The sequence below is a fragment of the Tamandua tetradactyla genome, chromosome 6 (assembly GCF_023851605.1).
Source record: "Tamandua tetradactyla isolate mTamTet1 chromosome 6, mTamTet1.pri, whole genome shotgun sequence".
NCBI classification, from domain to species: Eukaryota; Metazoa; Chordata; class Mammalia; order Pilosa; family Myrmecophagidae; genus Tamandua; species Tamandua tetradactyla.
The window spans coordinates 26353705-26372287 of NC_135332.1; the positions used below are offsets into that span (position 1 = coordinate 26353705).

At 42.4% G+C, this 18583-nt stretch overlaps 3 protein-coding genes and 1 long non-coding RNA gene across 5 annotated transcripts in view; 3 read left to right on the top strand and 1 right to left on the bottom strand.

Moving 5' to 3' along the window:
- The first annotated feature begins 1574 nt into the window (after window positions 1-1574).
- Window positions 1575-2273, top strand: LOC143685885 (keratin, high-sulfur matrix protein, B2D-like). Its single transcript, XM_077163027.1, has 2 exons — window positions 1575-1821; window positions 1948-2273. Exons 1-2 carry the CDS (start codon window positions 1575-1577, stop codon window positions 2271-2273), a joined length of 573 nt encoding a protein of 190 aa, XP_077019142.1.
- A 4289-nt stretch (window positions 2274-6562) lies between these two features.
- Window positions 6563-7252, top strand: LOC143687451 (keratin, high-sulfur matrix protein, B2A-like). Of its 2 annotated transcripts, XM_077164440.1 has the most exons (2): window positions 6563-6840; window positions 6922-7252. In XM_077164440.1, exons 1-2 carry the CDS (start codon window positions 6623-6625, stop codon window positions 7205-7207), a joined length of 504 nt encoding a protein of 167 aa, XP_077020555.1. In that variant the 5' UTR covers window positions 6563-6622; the 3' UTR covers window positions 7208-7252. The 2 variants fall into 2 exon arrangements, with proteins under 2 accessions (XP_077020555.1, XP_077020554.1); XM_077164439.1 differs by having other exon boundaries at window positions 6563-7252.
- The window catches only part of LOC143687453 (uncharacterized), an 83142-nt gene continuing 71697 nt past the window's right edge, over window positions 7139-18583 (bottom strand). Inside the window, exon 4 of the long non-coding RNA XR_013177531.1 lies at window positions 7139-7528. This is a non-coding gene — a long non-coding RNA (uncharacterized LOC143687453). The remainder of the gene's footprint in view (window positions 7529-18583) is intronic.
- On the top strand, window positions 12786-13358 carry LOC143685886 (keratin-associated protein 1-1-like). The gene has a single exon (XM_077163028.1). It carries the CDS (start codon window positions 12786-12788, stop codon window positions 13356-13358), a length of 573 nt encoding a protein of 190 aa, XP_077019143.1.

Genomic DNA, 18583 nt, shown 5'->3' on the forward strand with positions numbered 1-18583 from the left:
CCTTGGCTTGTAGCTGTATCACTCCATTCTTTGCACCCATCACCACATGGCCCTCTTTCTTCTGCGTATGTCTCTGTGTCCCCAAATCTCCCTCTCCTTACACAGACCAGTCATTGGATTTAGGGTCTACCCTTATCTGGTAGGACACATTTTAACTCAACTACACCTACAGAGACTCTATGTCTAAATAAGACCATATACACAGGTAACTGGGGTTAGGACTTCAACATATATTTTAGGGGTCACAATTCAACCCCAACAGAGCCACACTCTTTAGAAGTCACCTTTGATTGCATCTAGAGCAAACCTTGACCTTCCCCCTTATCAACTGCCTCATTCAAACTATATAAACTTTCCAGCTGATTGGACTAGTCTAACATACTGCAGTAAACAACCTATTGCAGATCTAACACATTGTAGTATCCCCCACAAACCCCAGTATTAATACCTTAAGGATATGATTTTTATGCAGTTAATTTTTAAATCTATGGAACGTTCTAAGATATAAGACTAGAACACGTTGCAAAACATATAGGTTAACATTTTTAGCTCTTGAGATTTTCATGAAATATGCTTATTTTATTGTTTAGAAAAATAAAATAAAATTTCCAGGGAAGTCTAGTAAAAAGTCTCATAAGCCACCCTAAGCTCTGTTGTTCTTCCCTTTATTGTCAAAAATGTCTGTAAGAAAGTAGGCAAATTTTTACCTCTTGCTTTTGTTCTGTCTCTGATTTTCACTCGAACAACTGATGACATCAAATAGAGGGAGCTGACTATAGTAGTTGGAACAGTTTACTCTCAATTCAGATGATATGGATTCAAATCTCATACTCACCACTTGCTAATGTGGACTTGGGCAGTAACTGAGATCTGTTTGTGGCTCAGTTTCTTCACATGGATAATCGGAAGAACAACAGAACCTACCTCAGAAGACTGTTGTGAAAATTAAGTGAATTGATACATGCAGAGTACTCAGAAAATTTTAGGCACACAATAAATGCTCAAAAAAAAAGTTATCAGTAACAATTCATCCACATTTCCCAGCAAGGAAATGTCCGTCCTGGTCAACTGAATCTAGCCTTGCTTCATGTCGAAGTGAAGATGAGAAAAGTAGAAAAGGGGCAGCAGTCAACATCGGAAGTCACTTTGCTGGGAAGTAAACTGTCATGTGAGACCAAAATGCCCAATTATGAGGGTCAACATTGACTAATATTGACACTCCTTAAAGATGAGACATCAGTCAATTATTCTTTGGGTAACAAGCAAATTTTAACAAATGTGGATATTAGAGGTTGTGCGCCCAACGTACCCTAATGACTACTTGATCATGGGGCAGAATCCTAATTGAAAACCAAATAAAACCAACTTTTTAAAGGCTTTCAAAAGGTTGAACAAATAACTCAAGGACAAGACAATTATTATTCAGAGGCAATTCAAATGCAAACGAGGAAGACACTTCAGGAAAAGCATAAATAATGACTGGCCAAGGATTATAAAAGACCCAATGTGGAAGTCACAGCTCAAACCCAGAAACTTCACTTAACAGCCCAACTCTCAACACCTCTCCTGAGACCATGGCCTGCTGCCACACCAGCTTCTGTGGATTTCCCACCTGCTCCACTGACGGGACCTGTGGCTCCAGCTGCTGCCAGCCAAACTGCTGCCAGAACAGCTGCTGCCAAACAGGCTGCGGCGGGTCCAGCTGCTGCCAGCCAAGCTGCTGCCAGACCAGCTGCTGTCAGCCCAGCTGCTGCCAGACCAGCTGCTGTCAGCCCAGCTGCTGCCAGACCAGCTGCTGCGGGACTAGCTGTGGCACTGGCTGTGGCACTGGCTGTGGCACCGGCTGTGGCACTGGCTGTGGCACCTGCTGTGGCACTGGCTGTGGTACCGGCTGTGGCACCTGCTGTGGCACTGGCTGTGGCACCGGCTGTGGCACTGGCTGTGGCACCTGCTGTGGCACTGGCTGTGGTACCGGCTGTGGCACCGGCTGTGGCACCGGCTGTGGCACTGGCTGTGGCCAGGACGGTGGCAGTGGAGGTGTGAGCTGCCGCATCAGGTGGTGCCGCCCAGACTGCCGTGTGGAGGGCACCTGCCTGCCCCCCTGCTGTGTGGTGGGCTGCATCCCCCCATCCTGCTGCCAGCTGCACTATGCCCAGGCCTCCTGCTGCCGCCCATCCTACTGTGGGCAGTCCTGCTGCCGCCCAGCCTGCTGCTGTGGGTGTTGCTACCAGCCCAGCTGCTGTGAGCTCGCCTGCTGCCAGCCCACCTGCTAAAATCCATGCTGCTGATTTTCAACTTGCTGAAGATACAGTGTGTCCGAACTGATTATCTCCTTCAACCATTTCTGGACCACTAACAAGTTATAGAACTTTAATTTGACTTTTGTCAGCACTACCAAATATTTCCACCTCACAGACCTATCTGATTCCATTCAAAACTGAAAGACATTCACCTCTCCACTGAGGATACCAACACAGAAACCTGACCCAAGAAACTCGGAGAACAAGTTTGCCGTGAGATTGACCCTCAGCAAGAACTCAACCCCACTCTCCGAGGCTTAGTGCTGCCATGGCCAGGGAAGAACCATCTGCCATTCTCAGATATATTCACCTTCTCTGTTCCACCATCCCGCAAATTGCACTTCCCATGCAATGAGAATACTATTTTAAGGTCTAATAAATTATATCAATTTGATGTAGCAAACATATTTCCTTTTCTTCATTGAGTGTGTTCGTCATGTATATTTCAAAAAAGTAATGTGAAAGATTTTAAACTTGTTTGATGCCCTATACTGTTTTTCTGATCCCATGCTGGCAAATCTGATCAGGTCCAGTGGAGGTTGGTCCCCATAAAAAGACACAATAATTGGGGTTATCAAGGACCTCAATAATGGTACATCTCCATTACCATTTGCTGACTCCATGCAGTACCTTTCACAACCAGAAAGTTATAGAAATCAAGATTGCTGAATCTAGTGCTAAGATATTACTTCTTTATCGTATCATTTAGAATAATGGTCTTTCAGGCAGTCTCCAAATAGTGAAGACGTATGTTAATAAATCACATGCTTCTATTCATATGTAGCTTTACAGGTATAGCAAGAGAAACAAGGAAGAGGACTCTATCTGAGAAACACACACTCCATTGGATGGCGCTTCTAATTCCAATTTTCCTCCCATATTCTAAGCAGGAGGAGAGAAGAAGAAAGGTTTTGATTTATTTTTAGACTCAATATATCAATTCTGTCTCAAAAAGTTCACACATATTTATTATATATAATTTTTCATTTAAGTATAATATATATTAAATATACACATATTTAAACAGGCATCAAGCTATGTTTCAGACATTTATAAGATTTTTCAGACCAAGATCAGGATTAATTCATGGTTCCTTGGACTCTTAGAATTGGGGGGTACTGGGGTATTTTCTTATAAAGAATATTACTTTGGTTAAAATGACAGTGTTTTATTCATTCAAACTTTAATGAAAATTGGGAAATTGAAAGCAAGAATAAAAGATAACATGTAAGTGAAGAATCAATTTCCCTAAAACATCATCTAGAGACCTGACTCGATCCAGAAAACACCCTCGGACAACAGAGCTAACATGGAGACAAGCTCTGTCTTCCTGTCCCTTTGATTCTTTTTGACCCCTTTCAGGTATACAAAATAACTCCTGCTGGGGAAAAAAATAAAAATAACACGCGCCTTTGGTAAAACAGAAGTTTGGCTTTACATCATGGCCATACAAAGGTAACCACTCATTCTTTTATCCCACAAGCATTTACTGAGTGAGCATCTTTAAGCAAGGTACTATGGAAGGCACCATGTAGGATGCCAAGGCAAATCTGATATGGGCAGTCACGCCCTCAAGGAATAATGATCTGGGGAAGTCATCACACAATTTTCGCCCTGGAAGGTGTCTGACAAATCATGTCCTTTCACAGATGAATAAACCAATGTTTAGAGGGATTACGTGATTTGTCTGAGGTCGCACACCCAGTTCGAGTGAGCTGGTTTGAGAAGCTCATTTAGTTTAATTAGCTTAAGATCCCCTTCAGCTTATAATTTTATGGTTTTAAAAAATTCAAAACCACAAACTGAGAACCACTAAAGATTTATAAATAGGCGGGTGATTGAATACACTGTGGCATGCTCATACTCTAGACTATTCAATAGTTACTAAAAAGAATGAATAGTATGTACAGAAGACTCAAGTTTTCCTGAATTAGAAGGTACACATTTACAGATGCTGGTTTATAGCTGCACAAGCGTAGAGGAAGGTGCGGAAGAATATGCACCAAATTGCTAAAATTTATTATCTCTGGAGCACTAATTTTGGAAGGCATGGGGGGGGTGGTATACTGATGCTCCTGTACTACTCCTTCTTTTGGCATGGGCAAGCTCCAGGAATCGAACCCTGGTCTCCTGCGTGGCAGGTGAGAATTCTGCCATTGAGCCACCGTTGCATGGATCCCCCCTTGTACTATTTGACTTGTTACACTATGTATCTAATAACACATATGTTTATATTTAGTAGAATCTAAAAACAACCTTAGAGCAAAAGAAGAGTTTCTGTGGAAGGAAATATCTTTTAGGAATATGTGAATTGATAACTGAAGGCAAGTATAACAGAGCTCTAATGATCCTGGTAACTTCTGCAAACTGATCATAGAGAGATATACTTATTTGGGGTATTGTTATGGGTTAAACTGTGTCCTCCCAAAACAGATATACCGAAGTTCTCACCCTCAGTATGTGACCTTATTTTGAAACAAATAAGACCTGGTTTTTCCTTGCTGCTTAAACTAAGATGTGAGAGAAAGAGATAAATGGAGAAATAAACATCTTAGCAAAAAGGAACCAGCAATTGATGCTTTGGGAAATTCTTAGCCTATCCAGATATTGTGCTTTGGAAACAGGGCCCTAGTATTGCTAAGATTAGGTGTGTGACCTAATGGAGTCAATCAACCAGCTCAGCAGAAGCCATGAATAGACATGCAATTATCCAGGAAAGCTCTGTGGAAGACCCTATTGTCTGACGGATTGGACTTCTGTGAATTGCACAGAAGACCAAAAAGGTCTTTTTGAGAATTTCAGATCAGCGGAAACACTATGATCCTGGATTTAAAGGGCCAGAGATAGGACAAAATGAAGAGAGACTGACTCTAAGGATGGAGCCACAGATGCAGAGACCTGGTCCAAAGGGACCTACCTGGGCCAGGAAGGTGGGTATGTTGCTGGTGGACCAGGACAGGGCATCGAGTCAAAGAACATTACTCGTAGGCCTAGAAATATAACGGAATTTGCCCTCTTTTGAACTTGCTCAGGAGCCATGACCCCATTTTTCTTTTCAATTGCTATCTTTTGGAATGGAAATATCTATCCTACGCCTGACCAACCATTGTGTTTTAGAAGATAACTTGTTTTCTCGTTCAGTAGGTCCAGAGATGGAGAAGAATTTTGGCCCAGGAAGGGCCATACCTCAAATCTCATGCATAACTTATTTAGATGAGATATTGGACTTACAGTTGATGCTAGAATGATTAAGACTGTAGGGATCATTAGGATGGAGTGAATGTATTTTGCATATGGGAAGGACACGAATTTGGGGAGGCCAGAAGGTAGACTGCTAAGAGTTGAATTGTATCCTCCAGGAAAGATGCATTGATGTCCCTCAGAATGTAACTTATTTGCAAATAGAGTCATTGCCGGTGAAATTAGTTAAGAAGAGGACAAACTGGATTAGGGTTGGTCTTAATCCAATATGACTGATGCCCTTTTAAGAAGAGAGAAATCTGTAGACACCAAGACATCAATCTCACCAAGGAGAAGGCCATGTGAAGATGAAGGAGTGATGTATCTATTGGCCAAGGATTGTCAGCAAACACCAGCATCTAGAAGGAACAAGGAAGATTATCCTCTGCAAATTGCAGATTGAACATGGCCCTACTGACACAGGATGTCTATATAAACATAGGACATTGATTTTGGACATCTATATTACAGTGCTGAGATATAACAAATTTCGGTTGTTTTAAACCATTCGGTTTATGATACCTGTTAACAGCAGTCCTAGGAAACTAAGACAAATGTTGATGAATCCAGTGATAACTCATGTTTGAATGACACTAATATTAGTCTTTCCGAGTCTGGACGAATTGTCAATGAAATCATGATTCTTAATTGAGTGACCGCTCAGGAAGAAAATTCTCAATTAGATAAACTCTAAAAGATATCAAAGGACAGGTTTGACAAGGGAGCCAGATCAAAGCTTGGCCCAAGTAGTCTAGTCTGTTATGTAACTTGCATAAAGATGAGCTGTCATGATTGGCTTCTATGATGAGCCTCCACTTAGCCCAGAGGACAAATAAGAAACATAATAAGCCTTAATTGAACAATGACCAAAAAAGGCTACTCGAATGCTATTTATAACTTTCCCAACCGACTCGACTATTAGCCAGTCAGAGACTGTTTTTGCAACTGGAATCAAGGAAAAATGTTAAATGTTATGGAAATATGCAGTTCAAGAGAGTATATAAAAGGCCAGATGTGGAAGTCACAGCCAAAACTCAGAAACTTCTCCAAGCAACTCAACTCTCAACCCAACTCCTGACACCATGGCCTGCTGCCACACCAGCTTCTGTGGATTTCCCACCTGCTCCACTGATGGGACCTGTGGCTCCAGCTGCTGCCAGCCAAACTGCTGCCAGAACAGCTGCTGCCAAACAGGCTGCGGCGGATCCAGCTGCTGCCAGCCAAGCTGCTGCCAGACCAGCTGCTGTCAGCCCAGCTGCTGCCAGACCAGCTGCTGCCAGCCCAACTGCTGCGGGACTAGTTGTGGCACTGGCTGTGGCACTGGCTGTGGCACCGGCTGTGGCACCGGCTGTGGCACCTGCTGTGGCACTGGCTGTGGTACCGGCTGTGGCACTGGCTGTGGCACCGGCTGTGGCGCCGGCTGTGGCCAGGACGGTGGCAGTGGAAGTGTGAGCTGCCGCGTCAGGTGGTGCCGCCCAGACTGCCGTGTGGAGGGCACCTGCCTGCCCCCCTGCTGTGTGGTGGGCTGCGTCCCCCCATCCTGCTGCCAGCTGCACTACGCCCAGGCCTCCTGCTGCCGCCCATCCTACTGTGGGCAGTCCTGCTGCCGCCCAGCCTGCTGCTGTGGGTGTTGCTACCAGCCCAGCTGCTGTGAGCTCGCCTGCTAAAAGCCAGGTTACTGATTAAGAATGGAAGGAGTTAGGAATGAAAGAAGAAACACAACAAAATTGCACTGAAGTATTCCATTTTTACTTGGATGCTAAGTAACATGTTTCTAAGCTGCTCAGAAACAGCAAGCCTTGGTCAGGACCTCCTTAGATATGCTGAGTCAGCTCACTGAGAAAAAGCATCAGTCAGTGTTCTGGAACACCTGCTTTGCTTCAGCAGCATTCCAGGATAGAGCAGCTCTTCAATTCAGTGATATCGCTGATGTCCTCCTTATCTCTTAATCCCCACGTATTTCAGACCTCTTTCTCCTGGAATAACCTCTGTTAATTTCAAATAAAGTGTTTTAATGTGCAAAGCAAACAGAGTTATTGTCCTCCTTCTACCCTTCCATTTGTCCACCTACAGATAGAATTCAAGAAGAGTGATTGGGATTTTTTTAATTTTCTTTCTTATTATTATATCCCTGTGATTTGCATTTTGATAATGATACCAAGGCATTAGCATCAAGACTAAACCAGAAAAATTAAATACAAATGGAATGATGGTTGAATCTGTCAGTTTAATAAAATGATCCATGCTCTAATCTTACAATTGGGTCTAGCCTGATAAGGCCACTTTCAGCTAAGTTTTCAGATTGATCAAAGCTATGAGATTCCTGGCTAAATGTACTTTATCATTAGACTCTCACTTAATATACTAGACGTTCTCCCTCATTCATGCACAAAATCCAAAGAAGTGTTATTAACAATAAAATAGATTTGAAAAATCTATCTGCCAGATACTATTTTCCAAGAGCATTTATACTTAATTCCCGTGCCTTAGCCTATCACATTCTTCCCATCAATCCCCAAATTGCTCTCTGAGTTTCAAGTCCCAAAATTCACCTCCATCTATTAGAGGGATTATGATAGTTAGGTTCAGTTGTCAGCTTGACCAGGTGATGATGTCCAGTTCTGTTGCTGTGGACTTAAATCATCAGCATGTGAAATTCATCTATGGCTGATTACACCTGCAGTCAGCTAAGGGGACTCTGCCTTCCAAAATGAGTGTCTTTTAATTTCATTAGCTGGAGGCTTAAAAGAAAGAGGGCAGAAAAGCGCTCAGCAGCTCAGCATACCTCATCTCGGCACTCGGAGCTCAGACCAAGACATTTGGAGATGCAGAAAGGAATCACCCCAGGGGAAGCCATTTGAACGCAGAAGCCAGGAGAGAAGTCCAGCAGATGTCCACCATGGGCCTTCCCATGTGACAGAGAAAGCTACAGGAAAGCCAGCTGTCTTTACTCTGAAGAACTATAAACTTGAAAATAAATAAATCCCCTTATTAAAACGAATCCATCTCTACTGTGTTGCATTCTGGCAGCTTTAGAAATGCACTGTGGTAGTTAGATTCAGTTGTCAACTTGGCCAGTTGAAGGTGCCTTGTTACGTTGTTGTGGACATGAGCCAATGATCCATGAACTTCATCTGTCGCTCATTACACCTGCAGTCGGCTAGGAGGCGTGCCTGCTGCAATGAATAATGTTTGATTTAATTGGCTGGCACTTAAATGAGAGAGCTCAAGGTAGCACAGCCAGGCAGCTCAGCTTACCTCATCTCAGCACTCGCAGCTCAGCCCAGGCCTTTGGGATGCAGAAAGAAAACACCCCAGGGAAAGTTGTCGGAACCCAGAGGCCTGGAGAGAAGGCCAGCAGAGACCACCCTGTGTCTTCCCACGTGAGAAGGAACCTCAGATGAAAGTTAACTGCCTTTCCTCTGAAGAACTAATGAAATAAATCCCCTTTTATTAAAAGCCCATATGTTTCTGGTATGTTGCATTCTGGCAGCTAGCAAACTAGAACATGCATCTTATATATACTAAAATAGGTACACATAAGGTTTATTTTATGTCTGAATGATAGTAGAAGAAACAGCTCTAGCGAGTACTCAGTGAGCTCTACCATCACCATTTGTGGGAGAGATGTTGTAAAAATCTGAAACAACTATGTTTCATTTTTCACTTTAAAACCCAACTTAAAAAAACACCTCATAAGAAGTCAACACAAACCTAGAACAAAAACAAACAGCTTTTATCATTTAATTTTTCAATTCTTCATTGAAATATTGAATATACAAGATACAATGGGATGCAAATGTATAACATTAGGAGAAAAGGTTTTCTAAGTCATTTACAAGCTCTCAGCATTTACCTCTATCATTTCATTGGTAGCAATGATGGATCACAGATGAATTAAGAACTTCAAAGATCAAAATAGGTGACAGTGCATTCTCCAAAATGTTATAACCTCTCGATGCCTTTCCTGAGCCTTGGTTTAACTATTCTAGAAAAAAATAAACTTTTCCTACTCTTTTTTTTGTTACAGCAAATAAAAAGGAGTCCTTCATGAGAGGCACAAAGTTTGAAAGTTCTATTTAGTCAGTTATAGTAATACAGGTATCCGTGAATCATGCCTTTTACTCTACCTATTCAAAACAGATTCAATAAACGTTTATTAAGTTTCTACCACAAGCCAGGCACTCTGCTTGATACCTTCCTATAAACTATGCCATTTCATTCAGAAGGAAGGATTTCTGACCTGAACACGAGTAATATTTTATACGTTTCAAATTAGTTGAAAGCAAAGAAACTGGAATGGCAATTTGATTTGATGTTGGAGTAAATGAGTTGGAAACTTTTTTTTTTTTTTGGGGGGGGTAACTCTTTTTTTTTTTTATTAATTAAAAAAAGAATTAACAAAACAATTAGAAATCATTCCAATCTACATGTACAATCAGTAATTCTTAATAACATCACATAGTTGCATATTCATCATTTCTTAGTACATTTGCATCGATTTAGAAAAAGAAATAAAAAGACAACAGAATAAGAATTAAAACAATAATAGAAAGAAAAAAAAACAAAAAAAACAAAAACAAAAAACCTATACCTCACATGCAGCTTCATTCAGTGTTTTAACATAATTGCATTACAATTGGGTAGTATTGTGCTGTCCATTTCTGAGTTTTTATATCCAGTCCCGTTGTACAGTCTGTATCCCTTCATCTCCAATTATCCCTTCTCTTTTTTTTTTTTTTTTTAATTAACGGAAAAAAAGAAATTAACCCAACATTTAGAGATCATACCATTCTACACATGCAATCATTAATTCTTAACATCATCACATAGATGCATGATCATCATTTCTTAGTACATTTGCATTGGTTTAGAAGAACTAGCAACATAACCGAAAAAGATATAGAATGTTAATATAGAGAAAAAAATAAAAGTAATAATAGTAAAATCAAAACAAAACAAAACAAAACAAAACAAAAACCTATAGCTCAGATGCAGCTTCATTCAGTGTTTTAACATGATTACTTTACAATTAGGTATTATTGTGTTGTCCATTTTTGAGTTTTTGTATCTAGTCCTGTTGCACAGTCTGTATCCCTTCAGCTTCAATTACCCATTGTCTTACCCTGTTTCTAACTCCTGCTGAACTCTGTTACCAATGACATATTTCAAGTTTATTCTCGAATGTCCGTTCACATCAGTGGGACCATACAGTATTTGTCCTTTAGTTTTTGGCTGGATTCACTCAGCATAATATTCTCTAGGTCCATCCATGTTATTACATGGTTCATAAGTTTATCTTGTCTTAAAGCTGCATAATATTCCATCGTATGTATATACCACAGTTTGTTTAGCCACTCTTCTGTTGATGGAGATTTTGGCTGTTTCCATCTCTTTGCAATTGTAAATAATGCTGCTATAAACATTGGTGTGCAAATGTCCGTTTGTGTCTTTCCCTTAAGTCCTTTGAGTAGATACCTAGCAATGGTATTGCTGGGTCGTATGGCAATTCTATATTCAGCTTTTTGAGGAACCGCCAAACTGCCTTCCACAGTGGTTGCACCCTTTGACATTCCCACCAACAGTGGATAAGTGTGCCTCTTTCTCCGCACCCTCTCCAGCACTTGTCATTTTCTGTTTTGTTGATAATGGCCATTCTGGTGGGTGTGAGATGATATCTCATTGTGGTTTTGATTTGCATTTCTCTAATGGCCAGGGACATTGAGCATCTCTTCATGTGCCTCTTGGCCATTCGTATTTCCTCTTCTGAGAGGTGTCTGTTCAAGTCTTTTTCCCATTTTGTAATTGGGTTGGCTGTCTTTTTGTTGTTGAGATGAACAATCTCTTTATAAATTCTGGATACTAGACCTTTATCTGATATATCATTTCCAAATATTGTCTCCCATTGTGAAGGCTGTCTTTCTACTTTCTTGATGAAGTTCTTTGATGCACAAAAGTGTTTAATTTTGAGGAGTTCCCATTTATTTATTTCCTTCTTCAGTGCTCTTGCTTTAGGTTTAAGGTCCATAAAACCGCCTCCAGTTGTAAGATCCATAAGATATCTCCCAACATTTTCCTCTAACTGTTTTATGGTCTTAGACCTAATGTTTAGATCTTTGATCCATTTTGAGTTAATTTTTGTATAGGGTGTGAGAGATGGGTCTTCTTTCATTCTTTTGCATATGGATATCCAGTTCTCTAGGCACCATTTATTGAAGAGACTGCTCTGTCCCAGGTGAGTTGGCTTGACTGCCTTATCAAAGATCAAATGTCCATAGATGAGAGGGTCTATATCTGAGCACTCTATTCGATTCCATTGGTCGATATATCTATCTTTATGCCAATACCATGCTGTTTTGACCACTGTGGCTTCATAATATGCCTTAAAGTCAGGCAGCGCGAGACCTCCAGCTTCGTTTTTTTTCCTCAAGATGTTTTTAGCAATTCGGGGCACCCTGCCCTTCCAGATAAATTTGCTTATTGGTTTTTCTATTTCTGAAAAATAAGTTGTTGGGATTTTGACTGGTATTGCATTGAATCTGTAAATCAATTTAGGTAGGATTGACATCTTAACTATATTTAGTCTTCCAATCCATGAACACGGTATGTCCTTCCATCTATTTAGGTCTTCTGTGATTTCTTTTAGCAGTTTTTTGTAGTTTTCTTTATATAGGTTTTTTGTCTCTTTAGTTAAATTTATTCCTAGGTATTTTATTCTTTTAGTTGAGTTGGAAACTTTTAATTAGGCATGACCAAAGGTATTTTTTCATTGCATTGGATGCTCTGATATCCTAAATTCAAGAGAATTCAGTCTATATATACAGAAAGAAAAAACTGGTTAAAAATAAGAGCAAAATACCCTTAACCCGGGAGGTATGGACAGCTTGTCATATGAGATAATTACCTCTACAAAATGAAGCTGTTGATTCGAACTAAAACGGAAGGACTCTTTAAACATGGGAAACCACAAACGTATTCTAAAGAGCAAAGGACTGACATAACAAGACCTAATGAAACTATAAAACAAAGTAATTTCTAAACTGCTGCTGAAATGTGTCATAAATACTTCAATATAAGCCAATCAGAGGACCACTGAGGAACAAACTGAAACAAAAACAAGGAAGATATGTTAAGAATTTTATAAACAGCAGGTGGCTGAGATATATAAAAGGTCTGATGTGGAAGTCACAGCCAAAACTCAGAAACTTCTCTTAACAGTCCAACTCTCCCTCCATTCCTGACACCATGGCCTGCTGCCACACCAGCTTCTGTGGATTTCCCACCTGCTCCACTGACGGGACCTGTGGCTCCAGCTGCTGCCAGCCAAACTGCTGCCAGAACAGCTGCTGCCAAACAGGCTGCGGCGGGTCCAGCTGCTGCCAGCCAAGCTGCTGCCAGACCAGCTGCTGTCAGCCCAGCTGCTGCCAGACCAGCTGCTGCGGGACTAGCTGTGGCACTGGCTGTGGCACTGGCTGTGGCACCGGCTGTGGCACTGGCTGTGGCACCTGCTGTGGCACCGGCTGTGGTACCGGCTGTGGCACCGGCTGTGGCACCGGCTGTGGCCAGGACGGTGGCAGTGGAGGTGTGAGCTGCCGCGTCAGGTGGTGCCGCCCAGACTGCCGTGTGGAGGGCACCTGCCTGCCCCCCTGCTGTGTGGTGGGCTGCATCCCCCCATCCTGCTGCCAGCTGCACTACGCCCAGGCCTCCTGCTGCCGCCCATCCTACTGTGGGCAGTCCTGCTGCCGCCCAGTCTGCTGCTGTGGGTGTTGCTACCAGCCCAGCTGCTGTGAGCTCGCCTGCTGCCAGCCCACCTGCTAAAATCCATGCTGCTGATTTTCAGTTTGCCCAGGACACAGTATCTCCGAAATGATTATCTTCTCATCCTCCACTGGACCACTAACAAGCTCTTAGACTTCACTTCAGCTTTTATTTTGGAGGTACCAAGGATATGAGCTTCACCGTTCCATCTGATTCCATTCAACAATGAATACCTAGACCCTCCACTGGAGACCCAGAAATGCTGCAAGCCCAAATGCTGATCATCAAATTGCTTTGGATATTTTATTCATGACTTGCCTGCAGGCTTGAAAATTACTGAGGTTGCAGAATTTATCCTTGAAAACTGTCTTCAAGGCTAATGTTTGCCTGCTTTTCGATCTGCTGACAGCTTCTAATTTTTTCCCCAACATCAACAGCATCAGAAGAGAGCCAACTGAAATTCCTCAAGTGGCACCAGGGAGAATGGAAGCTATTTATCCAAAATTCAACTTCTAAATAGGGTTGAACTTCCCCACATTTCAACATCTGATTCTGCCTCTTACTTTCAGGATCAAAATTATCTTGCCTGTCGCTATACCAATGCTATCTGTGTTACAGTATCTTCAGTCATTTCTTAATAAAGTTATGCACTGGGCATAAAAACCATGGTCTATGCTTCATCTTGTACATAGAGTGGGGAATGGGTTAGCTGCACATAATCAAGAATGTCCACTTGAAAGAACTTCATTTGTTTCTTTAAGAGGCTGAAGCCATATATGATACATTCATTTACTATTTAATACAAATTTACTGACCACCCACTTCTAAGGCAGAAAGTATAGAGATCAAAAAGATGAAGAAGGAATGAATTTTCAAGAGCTTAATACCAGAGAGAGAAAATATATGTGTAAAAATGACTACAGAACTACATATGATGTGATGAGATAGTGAATTCCCTTAGTAGTCAGTAGAAGAATTCTTTTCAGAAGGATAGATGCCTTCCTGCACAGTATACCTAGATAGGCCAACTTGTAGCAGGGGAATCCTCATGGGACCTTCATGTTGGTAGCCCCAAAAGCATAAAAGAAGGATGTGAAACAATTACACATGAGACAAAGGGGAGAATATTGTTTCCAGAAAGGAGGAAAGAGGAGAGGGAGACCTAACCAGAAGGCCATGAATTTTGCAATATGATTCCTCACCATTAAGATACTAAACTCACAAAGCCCTTGGGATGGTTGAACTTTTTTGTGAAAACTCAATGAAGGAGCTGAGTTTCATATCTGGGTTGGTTCAAAGAAAGAGCTAGCTTAGGATCCAGAAAGCAGAAACCACAAGAAAGTAACCCCTTAAGAACCTGCAGACATTGTGGAAAGGCTTTGAATTATCACTGGCTGTGGAAACTATCTTAGCTATGTAGAATGCAAAGAAGAATCTTATAAGCATGTATTCAAGGAGGACTGTAGGGGCTGTGTGGTAGGGTAGGATCAGGGAAGCATCAGAAGTATGAGTTGTGCCATGAAGTTAAGTGGAAGGAAAAGAGTGAACAAAAAGAGCCCGATCAACAACAAACACTTTTGTGCTCTTCTCTACCTATTCCCTGTAGACAACTGTGCTGGTTTGGAAGGATGTACGTCCCCTGGGAAAGCCGTGTTCCAATCTAAATTCCATTTCATGAATAACCCCTATTCAATACTGTATGTTTGAAACTTTAATCAGATCCTGGATTGGAGATGTGATTTAATCAAGAGTGGTTGTTAAGCTGGATTAGGTGATGACATGTCTCCACCCATTTTGGGTGGGTCTTGATAAGTTTTTGGAGTCCTATAAAAGAGGAAACATTTTGGAAAATGAAAGAGATTCAGAGAGAGCAGAGCAGAACAACATAGCCACGAGAAGCAGAGTCCACCAGCCAGAGACCTTTGGAGATGAAGAAGGGAAAATGTCTCCTGGGGAGCTTCATGAAACAGAAAGCCAGGAGAAGAAGCTAGCAGATGACGCCATGTTTGTCATGTGCCCTTCCAGATGAGAGAGGAACCCTGACCGTATTCACCATGTGCCTTTCCAGATGAGAGAGAAACTCTGTGTTTGCCCTGTGCCCTTCCACTTGAGAGAGAAACCCTGAACTTTATTGGCCTTCTCGAACCAAGGTATCTTTCCCTGGATGCCTTTGATTGGACATTTCTATAGACTTGTTTTAATTGCGACATTTTCTCAGCCTTAGAACTGTAAATTAGCAACTCATTGAATTCCCCTTTTTTAAAAGCCATTCTGTTTCTGGTATATTGCATTCCAGCAGCTAGCAAACTAGAACAACAACCTTGGCAAAACATATTTGAACAGATGTAGATTAAAATATATCAATACTTTTCTTCCAGATTCAAATAGAAGTGTAAACATCCCACAGCCTACTGTTATAACATTTAAGCTTGTGTACAAGAATCTTTCTTCAGTGTGTTCTCAATGTCCAGGACTGTGCTGTCCTGCAAGAGAGGTTAAGAAAGTGAGAGTTCTTCATTTTCAGCCCAAACAAAGGAGCAAGTAAAGAGAAGAGGGTGGGAAGTGAACGTCAAATAGCTAGCCAGCAGCCCTTATCTGCCCATCACCAATATCAGAATTCTTGCTATAATCCCCAACTGCAATGAGACCCAACATTTCTCAAGAAATAAAACCTCTTTAATAATTCTCCATTGCTCTCCCCAAAAAAAACATGTTTAAAATCTCCCCTCAAAAAAACATGTTTAAAATCAAATGGGGCATCCTCTAGTTCTGCTCTGTCATGTGAAATCATCAGTCACTTGGCCCTGAAAACAATCACCTTGTTCATTTCCTCATTCCTGTCTTGAACCCAGTACTTTAACTTATATTATTAACTGAGACTCTTGCCTGTGCCCATCTATTCAGTGTGACTTCTGTCTTCTGTGTCCTGGCTGCCACCTTCACCCTAACCTGGCCTAGGGATCTCAATGACGTCCTCCAGCCGGGGATAGCATAGTGTACTGTCACCTGGACTGTCCTTATAACTTATGGTAAGTTCACACGCTTCTCATACAAATTGAAAGTCCTGAATAATCTCTATTCATTCTGTCTATAGACTCCTCACCCTCATTCTTCTATCTTGCCTATGGTTCCCTGAGCTGCCTAAAATTTAGCACTGTTAAATAAATTGCACATTTTTAAAAATAAATCATAATGGATAGAGAGACCCAGGACTGGCCAATGAGACCTAATCAGAAGTCAGCTATGAACTTCAGAGAAAGCTTTCTTTATCTGGTAAAAGAGAAAGGCATTGCTGGTGCTTTCACTTACTATTTACCCCAACCCTTTTTCCCACTTCTAATATATATAATGTCTGTAAATAGAAAAGCCCAAGAGAACGGAAGAGACACTGATCGCGACATAGTTGAGCCTCTGAAACAATGCTAGCAGCTGCCTCTCTGTGAGAACAATAGGCCCTATTTAATACAGCCAATAATTGTTGTTTTCTATAATTTGAAACCTAGAACATTTCTACCTGATTCAATACGCCATAGACCTTAGCAAACATTACACAGTACATTCAGAAACTCTCAAAATGGTAATTTCCAATATGGCATCTAAGAGGACCTGAGATGCATAAACAGTTCATTGATCTCAAAAGGACATCAAGAGGTGGCGCCCGGATTGACCAGGATGAGCTAGCCCTGGACCCTCCTGCTCTGCGGGCTGGGGCGGCGGGGGCGGCTGGGGCCAGGCCAGGTGAGGAAAGGTGTTGGGAAGAAGAAGCCCGGCTGTCACACCCCTGTGCGAGAAGCGGCTCTCCAACCATCACCATGCCCTCTTCTGCCTTCACCGGCTCCTCTGCCACCGTCCTCGACAGCCTTGCCATTCTCACCTTTCCTCCTCCAGAACAGCTACTAGGGGAGTAGAAACGATACAGAGCAGCTCCCGGAGCCACGACAGAGATCAAAAAGACAGCGTACCCCATCCTGGAACGGCTGACTGGCTGGGAGAACCCACTCCGGTGAGATCGCCGAGGGGCGCGGGCTTCCCCGGGTGGGGCGGCAAGCGGCCGGAGTCCCTCCCCTCCTCCTTCCCGGGCCAGCTGGCAGAATTGGGCAGGCGGTCCCCTCAAGCCACGGCAGCTGGCGCCCCCACCACGCGCAGCCCCCTGGACCAACTGAGAGAATTGGATCGGAAATCCCCAGGTCGCGGAGAACGGTGACCGGGGGGGTCCCTTCCAAACACATGACTCCCCAGTCCGGCTGGGAACGGTGCACTCTCCCGGGCCGTGGAGGGTGGCGCCCTCCCACCAGGCTTGGAGCCCCAGGCCGACTAGGAAATTCAGATGGGTGCTCTCCCGGGCTACGGCGGCCGGCGACCCTCCCCGCATTCGGACCCCCGGGCGGGCTGGCACTCTTCCAAGCCACTGGCAAACCTCCCCCACAGTGAGAGTTTTCCAAAGTTAAAGGACCCACAGCACCTTTTACTGGTGGGACCCGCAGACAAACGTGTGCCACGAACGCCACCTACTGGGCAGGATAAGAAAAACAGAACCCAGCGATTTCACAGAAAAATCTTTCAACCTGTTGGGTCCAACACCCAGGGAAATCTGACTAAATGCCCAGACGCCAGCAGAAGATAATGGATCACGCTCAGAAAATTGAAAATATGGCCCAGTCAAAGGAACAAACCAATAGTTCAAATGAGATACAGGAGCTGAAACAACTAATGCTGAATATACGAACAGAAATGGAAAACCTCTTCAAAAACGAAATCGATAAATTGAGGGAGGACATGAAGAAGACATGGGCTGAACAAAAAGAAGAAATAGAAAAACTGAAAAAACAAATCACAGATCTTATGGAAGTGAAGGATAAAGTAGAAAAGATGGAAAAAACAATGGATACCTACAATGATAGATTTAAAGAGACAGAAGCTACAATTAGTGAACTGGAGGATGGAACATCTGAATTCCAAAAAGAAACAGTAACTATCAGGAAAAGAATGGAAAAATTTGAACAGGGTATCAGGGAACTCAAGGACAATATGAAGCGCACAAATATACGTGTTGTGGGTGTCCCAGAAGGAGAAGAGAAGGGAAAAGGAGGAGAAAAACTAATGGAAGAAATTATCACTGAAAATTTCCCAACTCTTATGAAAGACCTAAAATTACAGATCCAAGAAGTGCAGCGCATCCCAAAGAGATTAGACCCAAATACGCATTCTCCAAGAAACTTACTAGTTAGAATGTCAGAGGTCAAAGAGAAAGAGAGGATCTTGAAAGCAGCAAGAGAAAAACAATC